Below are 16,692 nucleotides of genomic sequence, written 5' to 3'. Positions count from 1 at the left end.
GTGCTACTGAAGTTGCTGTGTTTTCTTTCTCATGTATGTTTTTGAACAACTAGCCCAACTGCCAGATAGTATTAAATGGTTATACCAAATAGGAATGAGGAAATCACACAATGACAGCCCAAATTGCTCTGCCTTTTCACACCATCTTTTAATTTGTCCCCTAAGGTCTTATCAGTTTCTAGGGGTAATGTGCAAAGACTTCACTCATTGCCATTTTTTTTGGCAAAGTAAAAGCATCATGGATAACATGCAGGCACCCATCCACTGTGAGGTCTACCAACCACTTTTACTATGCCAAAGCCATTCCCAATCAAAAATGGTCGACCCTTGTTCTTGAATAAGACTAAAACCAAAGGTTAAGATGTGTTTTGAACATTGTCTGTGTTTTTGTTGCACTTTTTGAACCAAAACCAAAGAATTTCTCAAGCACATAAATATATAAACTGTCAATCCTTGGCAAGTAAATCTCCAGGTTCTCCACAACAATCACACAGGCGAATTGGTTGAAGTAACTTTTATTAGAGATCTATCAGGTTCAAGGTGCTCAGACAGTGGAATTGGCAGGAGTGACGTATTGAGGAAAAGCATGGTTAGCTATAGGTTAATTTCCCGCCCCCAGGTTAGTAGCCTGTTGGAATTCTGGCGCAAACGCCAGAGACAAAAAGTATCAGAGTTTAGACTACGATAAGCAATAATAGCAATTGGGAATGAAATCATCCTTGTTCTCAGGGAAGATACATTTCAGACTGGCTGCATCTGGTCTCAAGGCCGTTGGCTGCAGAAGTGAAAGTGTTTAACTTCAAAGCAGAGATAGCACACGGAACTTCTAAATAAAAGACATTGAATGGTACTCAGAGCTCTGCATAGTGTCAGAAGACCCACAGGTTGCATATAACATACACACAGCATGTACTGCAGGCAGGCATACATGACATAAACCTTAAAGTTAAATTTCCAGAGGAAAAACCATGATAGTCTATTGTGGCAAAACAAAACAAAACTTGGAGTACCTTAAAATTGATCAGATTTATTATGGGATGAGCTTTTGTGGACTAGACTGGACTATGCCATAATAAGCATTAGAAAAACAGTGTTTAAAAACAGCATTTAATAACTAAAGCCAGTATAGTTTTGACTTGTTAGCAGGAACATAAAAGCCTTGGACACTGGTGGGTTATTTTGGAGAATTAATTACACAAGGCAAGGGCCACTCTAGATTAGAGATGGGCACAAACAGGAAAAAAACCGAACACGATGTTCGTTGTTCGTTGCCATCCACGAACAGGGAATCACGAACAACCACGAACATGACCCTGTTCACGAACATGTTCGTGGTTGGCTGTTCATGGGAGGGAGGGGGGAGACTTGGAAGGGAAGAAAGTTCCCTGCGCCATTTGCAAACAGCATGGGGAACCACCTTCCCTTCAAAGTCTCCTGCCTTCCAGCCGGCTGGAGGGAGGGGAGACTCTGAAGGGAAGAAGGTTCCCCACACCATTTGCAAATGGAATGGGGAACCACCTTCAAAGTCTCCCAGCTGGCTGGAGGGGGGGGGGAGACAGAAAGGAAGAAGGTTCCCTGCGTCGTTTGTAAATGGCATGGGGTTTCCAGGGCAACAGGAGTTCAGACAGAGTTCAGAAAGTCGGTGCCTACTGTTGCCAAGGGAATTGATTGAAAGGCGCCAGACTGTCTGGCTTGATGAATGGCTGATGAACACCACGAACAGGGCTTGGAATGAACACATGTTCGTAGGGAACGGGGCCTCATGAACAGCTTGCTCGCGAACAGCTGATCGGGCTGTTCGTGGCTTTTTTTGTTCATATTGCTGTCCGTGCACACCTCTGCTCTAGATAAGGCACTGTTAGTAGTTCCTGCAGATTTGGCAGGGACAGGGGACCTATAGCTTGGACCCTCCTGAAAACCAAATAAGACAGACGAGCTTGGAGAGAGAGAGAGAGAGGGTATTCCTGAGATGTGCTGTTCACAGGCTGTTTGATAGTATACAGGTTGAACTAGTCTTCTAAATTGGGCACAGTAGCAAAGTGAAAGCCAGATCCATTTTTATGATAAAGTACCCTTGAGTTTTCTGACCCCCTTGAGCATTACAAAGCGAACTTACAATGAATGGGTAAAACTCCAGCAGGGTATGGCTCTTCATCTCCTCTGTACCCTGTAAAATAATGAGGTGCGATATAAGTGCCAAAAACATCACTGTAGGAAAGTCCAGTTGAAAAGAATCCAAAGCTGACTTACTCCTCACAATTACAGCAGCATTGGTTGATGCTTGCCCATGCACATTTGTCGCAACTGCGGAATATGTAGCAGTATCATCATAGCTGGCTCTAAACAGGGTGAGAAACAGAGGGAGAGAATCCTAATTGCTTAGACTCTCATTCAAATACTTACACATTAAAGATTCTATGGATTCTATCGCATTATACCCTTCTGAGGTCCTTCCTCTTCCCAAATCCTGCCTTCCCCAGGCTCTATCCCAAATCTCCAGGAATTTCCCAACCTCAAGTTCACAACTCTACCTGAGAAGCAACCTGAAGTCATTGAATTTTGTACCTTCAGTCCCTGACTCTTGACTGGTTTGGTCGTGGGATGCCCAGCAGAACATCTTGGGGCATTTTGACCCTAAGGTGTCCAAATTAATTCATAGTTTAAACCAGTTAAAATGGTCAAGTAGCAGTTGATTTGAAAGACCTCTTCTGAGACCCTGGAGACCCACTGCAAGTCAGAGTAGAAAGACAGTACTAACCTTGATAGATCAGTGGCCTGACTCAGTATAAGGTAGCTTCATGCATTCAAGGATCTACAGTGGTAGACATTTGCTTCTGTTGGGTCTGTCCTGGACAGAATATGACACCCCTATCTAGGAAGGTGGTGTTACATGTGGTTCTACAAACCACATTACTACTGAATCCAGGCAATAATCTATGTGAAAGGGGACCTATTTGTATACAGTTGTGTCTTTCTACAATGGCTCTAATTTCATTACAGGCCAGAAGATGGGACAGCAATGTGAATGCATTGGTAATGGTCCCTGAAGGACTTTTTACCAGCTAGGTCTAGCCAGTGACTAGCTGATGCTTATCATCTTTTGTACACTCTGACGGATTCTCTGTGGAGACAGATGTTAAAGAAAGCTTCATCAGCTCTCTGTTTGCCTCCCTGGTGGAGAGCGCTGGCAGCTTCTACGCCTTCTGCACTAATTCAGCAGCACAATAATGGACCAAAGAACTTTACTAGTACTGCTTTTTAAACAAAATTGACCAAAATCATACAACACCACAAGATGCTTATATAATGATTTAAATTATAAAGGGGACTAATGGTGGGATCATTTCCTTGGTTGTATCAATACTGTAGAACTACTATGGGAGTAGTAAGTAATATGGGGCTATGTAAACATAGGCTGCAGCGCATACATATCACATTAAAGGGCAGATGCTGGTTTTTTCCCTAGCATGGAGTGAGTCTAGATGCCTCCTGTCTTTGCTGTGTAAAAAAAAAACTCACATACTAGATTTATTTGACTCTTGTTTATTCAGTTGCCCCACTTCCAGCTTCTTAAAATTTTTAGGTAAGTAGCCATGTTAATCTACACTAGAACAGCAGGACAATATTCAGTCTGCATCAAGCTAGCTCACAGTTTCTAATTCCATGCCAAGAACCCTTTTTGGCTAGTAGGCCTTCTGGAAGTTGGCCTTAAGGCAATGTATTCTTCATAGGCCCAGCTGCAAGCCAAGGGTTGCCAACCTCCAAGATCTCCAAGATTGCAGCTGATCCCCAGACTATAGATCAGTTCCTCTGGAGAAAATGGCTGCTTTGGAAGATGGACTCTATAGCATTATACTCTGTTGAGTTCCTTCCTGTCACCAAGCCCCACCTACTCCAGATTCCATCCCCAAATATTCAGGAATTTCCCAACCTGGAGTTGGCAATCTTATGCAAAACTCTGGCACCAGGAGTAGAGAGACTAATATTAACAATAAAATGCTGTGCAGAGTTTTTCCAGTCTGTTGGTTTTGCATTCTCTTTTGCTGCTAGAACTCGCAACATGTGGCCTCAAAATATGTTCCCACATCGCTGTAATGATCCCATATTAGGATCAAGGCACAGACTTGCCATTTCAATAAATCTGCTCAGCCAAAGTAACCCACAAGTAGACAGAGAGGGATGCATAAGCAGAATCAAACTCTCCTGAACGCTTTGTAAAACTGCACTTCCATTTTTGCCTCTTAAAAGATACTTTTGTGATTATAGATTCCAAAATATTTGCTTGCATGCATTTGTATAAAATCCACTTTCATCATAACTTCATCTTTCTGTTTGTTGTGCAACCTTTCCCCCCAATTCTATCCAAGAAGTATCAGAGGCCACCACTTTGAAGTTTCTGTGTCTATAATAGAGCATTTAGCACACCTGCATTAGTTTTCCTCTTCAAAGATGAAGTATATTTTATCTTGGAAAAGTCAGGTGAAAGAGATACAAATATTGTTTGCAGTTGCCTGTAATGTTATGCACCCTTTACGTGGCGGACATAGACTGAGATACAGGGAGTTTGGATACCAAGCGTGACGGGGGATGCAGATTTTGTCGTTTGCTTTCTGTGAAAGCAGACAAGTAGGTCTCAGCCACGTTTTTCTCCATGAGTGAAAAGGCTAGGAAGAAGACGGAGGGGGAGAAAAAGGATAGAGCTGCAGCCAGAATGCTTACTGCAGACTATGCCACCCAACATTCAGAGGTGGAATATACACAACTTCATTTTGATTGCTTGTCTACAAAAGACAGTATACCTGCAGAGCTAGCAAAGGCATCGCTTTTGTGATGTGTAAGGATTACAGCTCCTCCTAGAGGCAGATCATTGCAAAAAGAAAATAACACAGGCAAGAAACCACAATTAGTCATGAAAATCTGTACATTGTGCATTACCACAAAAGTGTATTATATAGGCATGGGGGGAACTGTGTGCTGTATGTGGATATAAAGACTTTGCATTAAATTGGCAAATCTCTCAGAGAACTCCTGAAAAGAACAGATTCCTAGATTAATATTTAAAAATGAGTTGTTACTATGTCATCTAGTGAGGAAGTTTTATTTTTATTTTATTATTTTATTTTTATTGTTTATTATTTATTTTATTATTTTAATTTTAATTTTATTATTTTTATTTTAGTTTACTTCATTTATACCACACCTTCCTCTGCAATGGGGACTCAAAGCAGTTTACAGTTTTCTCTCCCCCATTTTTTCCTCACAACAAACCCTGTGAGGTAGATTAGGTTGAGAGTTTCAGATGGGTAGCCATGTTGTTCTACAGCTGAAGAGTAAGGTCTGAGTCCAATAGCACCCTAAAGACTTCTAACAAAGAGAGCTTCATCTTTGAAAGCTCATACCTTGGAAATCGAGTTGGTCTTTAAGGTGCTATTGGACCTGGATCTTGCTCTTAGGTTGAGCGTGTGCAATTGGCCCAGGGCCACCCAACGACCTTCAATGGCACAGCGAAGAATCGAATCTGGGTTGCCTAGATCCTAATCCATCACTCTAGCCTAGCCACTGTACTACATGAACTCTCAATTCAGTTATAAAAATGGTTTTGAAATCTATTGAATTCCCTCTGTTGTTGTCTTCTGCCAGCAGGTGATTATTTGTTGTTCTGTTTGGCATACCCCCAAGAACTGTTATTGGCCTCTTCCCTGGTTTTTGATGCTATAAATGTTTATATTTTTTTATTGATTTATATATTTTATTTTAAATGTTTTTAATGCTGAAATGTTTTAATGTTTGATATTTGCCACCTTGGCTAAGAAAGTGGCATAAAATTGTTTTAAATAAATACATTCTGTCAGATTAACGCAGCCTGATTAATAATATATTGCGTCCCATTTTTAATTTAGTTTAATACAAACCCAATTGTACACCATACAGAAAAACCATCAATATTGACATATTACTTGGATTTAATGAGTCAGACTGCTCTCCTCATAAGAACTCCCTTTCTAGATCAAGACCTCGATCTAGATCAAGTCCAGCATTCTGCAGCAGCTGCAGTCTGGAAGTTCCAAAGCAAGCCATGAAAACGATGATGTTTTTCACAACAACCTGCTACTCAGCGCTATGCTGCATCTGAAAATGGAAGCTCCACTTAGCCTAAAAGCAGTCTGTGTACTGCAGTGGCATTTAAACATAAGACTAAACCACAATCTTAGATCCCTCTTAGAATTTCCACGGGTGCAAGGAAAGTGGGCGATTGTTGTCATCTCCCCCCCGCCCTTTCACAGCAGCCCAAACACCCCACAAAATGCAGTTCCTGGGGGACAGGGGCCCTCCAGGAGTAGTCCAGGGAGGAGAATGAAATTCAATAAGAATCCTTGCATGCTAAATTAAGAACAATCTGTCACAGATGGAAGGGAATGTCTGGGGGGCCAAAAGTGGTGTGGAAAAGGACTTAAGAGTCATAATAGTCAAGTTGAATTTAAGTTTAAATGGCTTGCCCTATATTTTTGTATGTTTTATATCATCTAGTTAAGGTGAGCTTTTGAATGCATGTTTACTGTGGTTAAAAATGCAGGCCTCTAAAGCAAGAAGGAGTGGGGCTGGATGGGTGAGTGAAGCATGCTGTGATTAGAGGGTAGATGTACCCTGGGGGGCAGAGTGAACTGCACGTTTTTAGAGAGTGTTCTGAAAGAAAAAGTTCAGTCAGTTGGTGTCTGCACGTGTCACAGAAAAGAGAAAGTTATTCTGTGAGTGAAATGCTGAGAGAAAAAGTCAGCGTGTTTGATTTTGGGGATTAAATTAGCCTAAGCGGTACATAGAGAAAAATAAGTCTTTGTGACGAAGTCCTTTTATAAATGTTTGAAGAGCCATACTTACCTTGAAACAATCATGCTTATGAACTCTTCTGAAACCAACATGCTTCAGAATTATTCTGTAACTATTACACATGTGTATTTATAAATAAACTGTCGTGGGCCAGCCTTGGCTGGGATCCCTGCCTGATGGCGAGTTCTCCTCAGAGGATGAGGGGCTGGAAGAGCCAGTGGAGCTGGCAGGACATCTGTCCATGGAACCAGAGGAGCCATCCAGTGACCAACAACCAGGTCCCTCTGTGGAAGCTGGTGAGTGTGAGGGGTCACGTAGAGAAGAGGAGGAACCAGCGCCCCAGACATCCAAGCCTCTCGAGCCAGCAGCAAGGCAGAAGGCTTGAGTGAGGGAGGCTGTTTGGGAAAGGCGTAGGAGCGCGCGCCTGCAGGCTCAGCGTTGGATGGAGCTGGGCTCCAAGGGCAAGGCGCCACAATCAAGTGAAGGGGAAATACCTGGCCCTTGCCCTCTTACGCTGACCTGAGCATAAAAGGAGCAACTTTGTTCACCACTCCCCTGCGTCCAGCAGCTCCGCGCCTGGAAGCTCTCCATTCCTGCCCTGCTCCTTGCCTGTCTCCGGACTGAATCCTCACTACTCGACCATGGCCTTGTCTTGGACTCTCACCTGCCTGATCCTCTATTGGTCTGTCAAAATGGTTCCTGACCTGGCTATAGCTCTTTGGATGCCCACTTGCACACTCCCTTGTCAGACTGACCTCTTCGCTCTGAACCTCGGCTTGACTTTGGACTACACTACCTGCTTTCTGTGTGACTGTTTGACCAACAGGGGAACTATCCCCAGTGCCTCAGCGCCTGGGACGGGTGCCCAGAGCCCTGAGCATGACATAAACTGTCTCTGGTTAAGCAACATGCCTGTTTTTTTACCTCACAGCCACTCCCACAAGCTGACCATTCTATCATTCTACCAGCTATAACAAAGCCCTCCTATACTACAATTTAAAATAAGAGAACTAAAAGCAAAGCTAAAAGTGACACCTGAGTTGGACCCATGTCAGTTTCCCTTAAGTTTTGATGGGAAGTCTAGGCATCCTGGTCTTGTAGCTTGGCTCTCTGTGTAAAAGCTCATTTAATTGAAGTTTGCAGAGTGGTCAGTCTAACACATTAGAGCTTTGCTCTAAAGTGGACCAATTGGAATGGGAGGGAGAACATGCAGTTGGGAGGGGAGTGCAGGCATTGGGCTCTTGTCAGGCACTCCCCTTCCCCTCCACTGGGTGTGTGTGGGGGTTTCAGGGCCCCACTCCTGCCCCTCCTGAACCAGGGCAGTGCAGCAGCTGACCAGAGCATTCACCCTTTGTTCCCCTCTCCCTCTTCGCACCACAGCTTTGGGCCCAGCTCAGCCTGGCTGACGCGTCGCTGCCTCTTTCTCCCTGCTTGCCCAGCCCCCACTGGGCGATGTGGCTTTGGGCTGCAGCCCAGCCTGGCCACTGCACGCATGAGCCCCACCTGGTCTCTGCAGCATGGCACGGCTTCAGGCCACGGCCTAGTGGCCACCTCTCCCTGCCAAATCGAGAGACGCTGGGAGCACTGTCACTCTGCGGGGGCCGGGGAGGGGGAGGTAGCAATGCTCCAGCTCATTCTGTCCACCACAGGGTGGCCCATAGCGGCCTGGGCATACACGCAGCCAGGCCAGGCTATGGCCTGAAGCCCCGTCACTCTGTGGGGGCTGGGCTGGGGAGGAGGAGGCAGCAACACTCCAGCCCTCCCTGTCTGCTGCAGTGCAGCCTGGAGCAGCCAGGCACGCCTGCTCAACCAGGTTGAGCTGGGCCTGGAGCCGCAGTGTGGGGAGGGAGGGGGGAGCAAGGGGCAAACACTCCAGCTGGCTGTTGCACTGCCCTGGAACAACCAGGCACACATGCTCAGCCAGGCAGCAGCGAAGGGGAAGCGCTCACCCCCCCCCCCCAGCCATCAGCAGCACCAAGAATATGGTCCTGATTCGGGGAGGAAGAGAGGGGCCCTGAAACCCCCACACACCCAGTGGAGGAAAAGGGGGCACCCGGTGAGAGCCCGACACCTGCACTCCCCTCCTGACCACATATTCTCCTTCCCATTCCAATTGGTCCACATTAAAGCTTTTGTGTTAGACTGCCCACTCTACAAACTTTAATTAAATGGGCTTTTACAGCCAAGCTGCAAGATCAGGATGCCTACACTTCCCATCAAAACTAAAGGGAAACTGACACGTATCCAACTTGTGTCAGGCATCACTTGTAGCTTGGCTCTAAGTCTTTGGTGGCAGCAAAAACCTTTTGGGAACATTACAGAAGTCAGGAAGGCAGCAATATATAGGTCTCATAAAGGGGGCAAAATGCCACAAAAGTGAACATTATATTACCATCACATATGTTCTAACTTTGACAATGTCCTAGTTACAATCCTTCTTTTCTTATAACTGTCCCTGGGAAAGCATTATCCTCGTTTTAGCATTTAGAACAATTGGGAGAGGGGCACTTTTTTGGAAAATGATGTTAATGTGCAATTATTTCCATTCCCCACCACTTCATAATTCATTATCCAGATAGTAAATGTTACTGAATGTGCTTGAGTTTCAGCTATTGCATTATATGCATGTGTGTGTGCAGAAATTGTGGTCAGTTTACTAAAACACTTATTTTGAAAACCAATGCAGAACAAACTGTTGCAGAGCAAATGAATGCAGCATAGAGCAAGAAAAGAAAAGAAAACGATGTAAGCATAGGGGCACCCCAGGTACACAAATGTCCCTATTTTCATTTGAGACATATTGAAGACTATGCACAGCTTCACACATCACAGGTTTCATTAATAGGAGAATAATGCCAACTTGACATTGAAAAGGATTTTACCAGAGAACTGAGTTTGATTCTTGGTATTACGCTTCAATAAATTCATAAAACGTCCTGAACATAATGTATGTACAGAAACTATCAGAGAATTGGAGAATTTGGGCATACAAGGGAAAACATAAAGGGTTGGGTTTCTTGGGGAAAACAGAGAACTTGATAAGCAGAGTTTGGATATATGGTGGAAACTACTTTGTAGTTTCCATATTCTCTGTAAGAAAGTGAACACTGTTTTGGAAGACCTTTTGAATGGATAGAACAGTGGATACAGTTGCATAGAGATGTGATGGAATGGAGCAGGTTAGGCAAAAGGAAAGAGATGACCTTGTCCTATTTCTTTTTGGCAACTGATCAGAATGTTAAGAAGCACTGGATAGAATGACCCACACCACAATGTCCTTTCCATCACTATATTTCTATTTTTCTTTCATTCTACAATTTGAATGTATAGATCTATAGCTTTCCTCTGAAAAGACATTTTATTTCTCTTGATATATGAAGAGGTTTAAGGGGGAAATCTAAATTAAGTTAAAACCCACTGAGATAAAACCCTATGAGCTATGTATGGGAGACAAAAAGCATTCAATTCTGTACGCCATTGCAAGCTACTCATAGGCATCTTTGGGATGAACCACTGAGAATAAGGACCAGGTATTACTACAGTGAATAATTTTAGGTGGACTATAAATAATGTAAATTCAATAAATAAATAAGTAATACATAGAGGAAATCCAAAGCAGCTGGTCTTAGAGATTCATCGGGTACATCCAGGGTTTTTTTTCCAGCTGGAATGCGGTGGAATGGAGTTCCAGAACCTCTTGAAAATGGTCACATGGCTGGTGGCCTCGCCCCCTGATCTCCAGACAGAGGGGAGTTTCAATTGCCCTCCGTGCCACCAAGCAGCATGGAGGGCAATCTAAACTCCCTTCTGTCTGGAGATCAGGGGGCGGGGGCCACCAGCCATGTGACCATTTTCTCCGAGGGCAACCCACTGAGTTCCACCACCTCTTTTCCCAGAAAGAAAACCCTGGGTACATCATAGGAAATGATACTGGAATGAAACCAAGATAATGCATAGAAATCTCACGTTTAACTCCAGACTAAACAGATTAAGATTCAATTTTCTGACAACAAGAGGAAGCAGAAACATGGAGGAAATTACAAGGCAGACAATCCTAATGAGAAGTTAATAAATCTTCTTGTTAATAGTAGGCCACTGACTGATTAAAGTGCCCTGGAGCCCAGACCAGAGGGCATCAGAGATGGTAGCAGAGCCAAGGGAGCTCCTACTTCAGGACCAGGTAGGTACAAGGCTGTTGAGTGGAAAGAAACACTTAGCAGGCACAGGAGGTTGCATCACTGGCCCATGCCAGTAGCCACTATCCATTCAGCATCCCTGCCAGGACATGGTTAGAAGCACATAATACAACCGGTCTGGGTCTAATCAGTGCCCAGGTAGGAAACCCCCTAGCAAATTTATATGTGCCACTTTGAGTTCTATGATGATGGAACAAAGGCAGGATATATATGCAACCAACAAACTTCCTGTAGAGTGCTGAAATATCAGCCCCAGTGCCTCTGATGCTGCATCCCGAAGGCCTTCAATAAGGGCATTAGATCCTCTACCCCTATTAAGAGGTAGAATGTGGTAGTCTAGCAACCAACTGTTACGCAAGTCAACTGCTTCCTGAATCTGGTCAAAAACAAGATACATGAAAACCAAGAGCTCATGGACTATGGGAAAACTTGACTGTAAAAAAAAGACGGATAACTGACCCATCAATCATTTTCTAGATTTTTGTGCAGGCATACAAGTCGTCTGAGACAGAGAAACGGAGAGATGAAAGAGGATCTAGTTGCAACTCTAAAAAGAAGGGGTTGATGCCACATCTTTGGCTCCTCGAGAATTTTTCCACTGGAGCCAGGGAGCACCCATCATATTCACAGGAATAAATGCCACACTTGCATCAGAAGGAAAAGTTCCCTGCATAAGCTTCAGAGCAGTGCTAAGATGACAGCCAAGAAATTCTTAAGCTGCTTTAAGTGGTCATGTATCAGATGACTTGAAGCTCAGCATATTGGTATGAACAGCTGAGAAGAATACAGAAATAGGTAGAGAAACCTAACCAAAAATTAACACTATAACTAGTGTTACATAACTATTTGAATCTTCCCAGTAATTCTAACTAACTAACTGCTGCCTGCTACTCAGCAGCACCTTCTGCCTCCCCCCTCTCCCCCAAAGGAAACACATTTCTAGGCCTCAAGAAAATATAGGTCTAAAGGTTTTGGAAGCCCAGTCTTAAATTAAAAGAAAACTGCAGTAACATTTCATTTCATCCAGCAATGTCATTCAAGTAAACTTCATACATCTGATTTGGAAACCAATTAATTTGATTGTGGTCTACTTGATGAGGTTTTAAAAGCAGTGAGTTATTGGAAGAAATAGGTATCACTGAAAGCACACAAGTACTTCAACATCCATGCTACCTTGTTGGGAACAGCTCAGGATTTCATAGTCTCCATGACAACTGTGGGCCTGTTTCAGAGAATAGCAGGCCCCACACACTGTACAGGTCACACACTTGATGTGGTGTTTTGCTCTGGGCAGGAAGAAAGTGACCTGAAGGGGGAGGGGATCTGCGAATGGTGCCCATGCTATGGGAAGACCACTACTTCCTGAGATTTAGACTTCAGGAATACAAAGACTCTGCAGGAGTGGGGAGGTCAATTAAGATGATGTACCCCCATAGCCTGATGGAACCACTTAGTTTTCAGACAGCATTAGGGGATTTTCCTGCTGATATAGTTGGCGCTCCCATTAATGCTCTGATTGACCTTCAGAATGAGGAAATAATCCATGCAATTGATATAATTGCACCTAGGCACCCAGGTTACTAAGGGGGTACAGATGATGAAAAGACAAGGTAGACAGCTAGAGTGACAGTGGAGAAAGACTTGGGACAAATCTGACATGGTACGTGCCAGAGCTCATTTTAAAGCCTACTCTGTGAGTCTCTATAGGCCAGACATCTAAATGAGGATGCTCGAGTGAAGAAAGATGCAATGTTAGCCGGGAAACTTAGGAGACAGAGCAGAAGGCTTCATCACTTTCACCTCTCTATAAAGAGTCAGGACGGTTTGTTTATTTCTTCTTTGCCTCTGGACCAGGAGGTGAAATTAACATAGCCTTCAGGGAGGAGAAGGGGGAAGGGGAAATTAAACCCTCCCAGGAGTGATCTCCGAGCTCTTTGCCACCCTAATCGGAATAATGAGACAGACACAAGGCTTGGAACTAAAGGGCCACTTTATTAAACATAATATCAACCATTAAAATGGCAAGAGCCAACTAGCGGTACAGGTCAAGCCATGGGGCAGTACAAGGTAGGCGAAAAACCACCTCTTCCCCATGCCAATTAGGGAAAAGGGGGGGGGGAATTCCTACCTGACTCCGTCAACAGCAGCCAGCTAATCCTGCACTACTACAGGGTGAGGTGGGTGGGCCAAGCATGCAGAGCAACTGCCAGCCAGCTGGACGGAGCTGCCTCATAAAGCTCCTGTCTCAGCCCCACCCACCCCCCGGCCTGAAACCCAAATGCCATGGAAATGCACTATCTCCTCCTTTCAGGGAGGCAAAGAGAGGCCCCTGGCCTTATCAGCGGATGCTGATGGCCCGAAGGGCCGTATTGTAGAAAAGTGAAAGTGACGAAGCCTTCTGCTTTGTCTCCTACGTTTCCCAGCTAACACTGCGTCTCTCTTCACTCAAGCATTCTTGTGTCAGAGGTCTCGTCTATAGAGATTCTGGGTCTCTGTTGGCAGCAAAGAAACAATATTTCTCCATCACCATTGCACCTGCACAGTGTAGACATGCAGAACTCTTCCAGGTGGTTGGGGGCCTATTGGGCTCTTGCCTAAAAGAGGAGGTGGACTGCTCTGCAGCCCATTGCAATCATTTTGCTATGCACTTTGAGGACAACATTTCTAGTATCTGTTCCAACTTGGATTCTACATTAGTAATGACAGGATCAGATGGTCCCAGAGTGCTAATTTGTCCAGCTCTTTGGGATATCTTTCAGCTTGTCCAGCCTAAGGATGTGGTCAAGATTCTTGGAAGTTTGAGATCTACTACCTGCTTATATGATCTTTGGTCCCCCCCAACAGCTAAAATCTGCTGGGGGAGAGGACTGGTGGAATGGGTCCAGGAGACAGTAACTGCCTCCCTGAGAGAGGTGGTGGGTGCTCCTGGTGTGAAGTGGGCAGTGGTTTGTCCACTCCTAAAGAAACCTATCCAGAAGAGCTGAGTAACTACCATCCAGTCTCAAATGTACCATTCTTGAGTGAAATTATTGAACCAGTGGTGGTTAGCCAGCTCCAAGGATTCCTTAATGAAGTGGGTTGTTTGGATCCATTCCAACCTGATTTCAGGCCTGAATATGGGACTGAAACGGTCATCCTAGTAACATGCATTGGGAGATGGATGGGGGAGTGCAACTCTTTTAATTCTCCTGGACTTCTTGGTGATACTATCAATAATGGCATCCTTCTGGACTGCCTTTTAAGATTGGGACTGGGAGGCACTGTTCTGAGGTGGTTCTGGTCCTGGGACAAGGTTTCAGAGTGTGGTGCTGGGAGACTGCTGCTGCCCCCCTTGGCCTCTGGCCTATGGGTGCCTCAGAGTTCCATCTTGTCTTTCATACTTTTCAAGTGGCTGGGATCATCCAGAGATTTAGGCTGAGTTGCCAGCAATATGCAGACGACACTCAGCTCTAACTCATGCTTCCATCAGATTCCAGGAAGGGTATGAAACTGTGAACAGGTAATTGGAGGCAGTTTTAGAATGAATGACTCCTCTAACAAACTGAAACAATCCTGACAAAACAGAGGTGCTCCTGATGGGGATATGGTATGACCCAGGAATTGTGATATCTCCTGTTCTGAATGGGGTTGCATTCCACCTAAAGGAGCAGATTCATAGCTTGGGGGGTTGCTTCTAGACCCAGGACTTCCTGTTGGATAAACACATGGCAGGGTTGGCCAGGGTTCTATTTCACCATCTGTGGCCCTTCCTAGGTGGGAAAGATCTTGCCACTGTGATGCATGTAGCGACCATATCATCAGTCTTGGTCCATCTATACTAGCTCCAAAATTGTTTCCAGGCCCATTTCAGAGGGCTGGTATTGACCTTGAAAGCCATATACAGTTTGAAGTCAGTGCACCTTAAGATCACCTTCTCCCATATGAACCTACTTGTCTGCTCCAATTATCTTCAGAGGCCCTGCTTCAGATGTCCCTGCCATTTGAGCTAGACAAGGGACAACCCAAGAAAGGGCCTTTTTGGTTGTGTCACCAAAACTCTGAAACTCCCTTTTCGAGGAGATTTATCTGTTCCCTTCCACCGTTGTCTTCCACCACCAGTTTCTTCTGTTTGGCATACCCCCAAGAAGTATTATTGGCCTCCTCCCTGGTTATTGATGTAATGTCTGTTTATATATGTTTAATTGTAGTATTATGTCTGTTTATATATGTTTAATTGAACTATTATACATATACTTTATTTTAAATGTTTTTAATGTTGAAGTGCTGATATGTTTTAAAGTTTGGTGTTAGCCACTTTGAGGACCTTACTGGAGTGAAAAGGCAGCACAAAAATATTTTAAATAAAATTATTTCTAGGGCAAGTATTAATACGTGGCCTGGTGGCCAGCAGAGAGACGATCCCTCCCTGGATGTCGACCGCCTCAGGACCCTGGGAACTCACATAGCCCAAGGATGGTACAGGAGGATCTGCCACTTGGGGAGGCTCTGGAAGCCACAGGGCTGCTGCCATGGCAGACAGCAGCTGAGAGAGCTTCCCTGGCAGCTGCTGGTACAGGGTTGCTGCCACCCCAAGAGCCACCCTTGCTGGCTCTTGGGCATGAGCATGCCAGTCTGTGTGGTGGTACCGGCAGAGCCCAGCAGCAACATGGGCTAGTGCAGCAGTACAGCCAGCCATGGCAGTCTTCAGCAGCACAGGGACAGAGCTTGCAAACAGCAAACCCCATCCCTGGACAAGTCTCTCAGGTAAAATAGATGTCTATGGATACATGCACGGGGAAAATTGTGTTTCATTTAAGAAGATGTACATGTGGGATTATAGGGGATGCGTTTTGGATTTTATTGTGCAAACACATATACAATATTGCTGACAGCCACAGGAAATCTCTTGTTGTCTGGTTCAAGGACATGAGACCTTGTCCTGATTTTAGACTTACATTTGCTGGCCAATTATTCCCATTCATCTTCAGGACCTTTTCCTGTAATATGGTGACAGCAAAGCTGGCCGATCTTGCATGGCTGTTGTTGCAGATCATTGAGAGGTGAAACTCTTTGAACACTTACAAAAAACAAGGAGCATGTGCCCTTCTGGACACAGTGGTACAACTTAATTAATTGATCAAGCCATAATAGGGAGTAATTGTATTTAATTGTAATTAAAAGAGTCCAGGAAACAATGAATAAATATGCTAATATGGCCATCAACCATTGCCCTAGAACCAGAGGATTACTTTATCAGTTAATATAATCTAGATGTCTAGTTGAGTGTGTTTGTTGGAAAGTGCTCTTGGGGAAAAGGGGAGAAAAGAACCTTTTACACGCAGATATCATAATAAAATGGAATTAAACAGTGATCAGGTATAAGCACAGTTATTCTTTTTTGCACTGCTTTCATGGATTCTGCTTGAATACTTCCTGACTTGATCAGATTCCAATTGATGTTGGAATGCAGGCCCCCTTCATGAACTGGAATTTGTTTACTCCACACAGATGGGGATTATAAACTGGGATTAAATTAAGATTAACAGTGCAATCATCTGGCAAATTACTCCAGTTTTTACTCATTGATTTCACTGGTCTTAGACTGGAATAACTGTGCAAAAGATTACCCTGTAAAACTCTCCAGTTGTGTGAAGTAAACAGGCTCAAATTTAGTGGCATTACCGCTTGTTCA

At 44.4% G+C, this 16,692-nt stretch overlaps 1 protein-coding gene across 2 annotated transcripts in view; it reads right to left on the bottom strand.

Annotated features, from left to right (window-relative positions):
- Positions 1–16,692, bottom strand: part of MYOM2 (myomesin 2) — a 105,265-nt gene that overhangs the window by 69,928 nt on the left and 18,645 nt on the right. For both annotated transcript variants that reach the window (XM_054982628.1, XM_054982636.1), the window contains exons 7-8: positions 2,251–2,339; positions 2,117–2,167 (exon numbers count right to left, since the gene is read on the bottom strand). In XM_054982628.1, the coding sequence (XP_054838603.1) occupies positions 2,117–2,167; positions 2,251–2,339 (140 nt within the window). The remainder of the gene's footprint in view (positions 1–2,116; positions 2,168–2,250; positions 2,340–16,692) is intronic.

Source organism: Eublepharis macularius, chromosome 1, assembly GCF_028583425.1.
Source record: "Eublepharis macularius isolate TG4126 chromosome 1, MPM_Emac_v1.0, whole genome shotgun sequence".
Lineage (NCBI taxonomy): Eukaryota > Metazoa > Chordata > Lepidosauria > Squamata > Eublepharidae > Eublepharis > Eublepharis macularius.
This window is presented reverse-complemented; position numbering and strand designations above follow the sequence as displayed.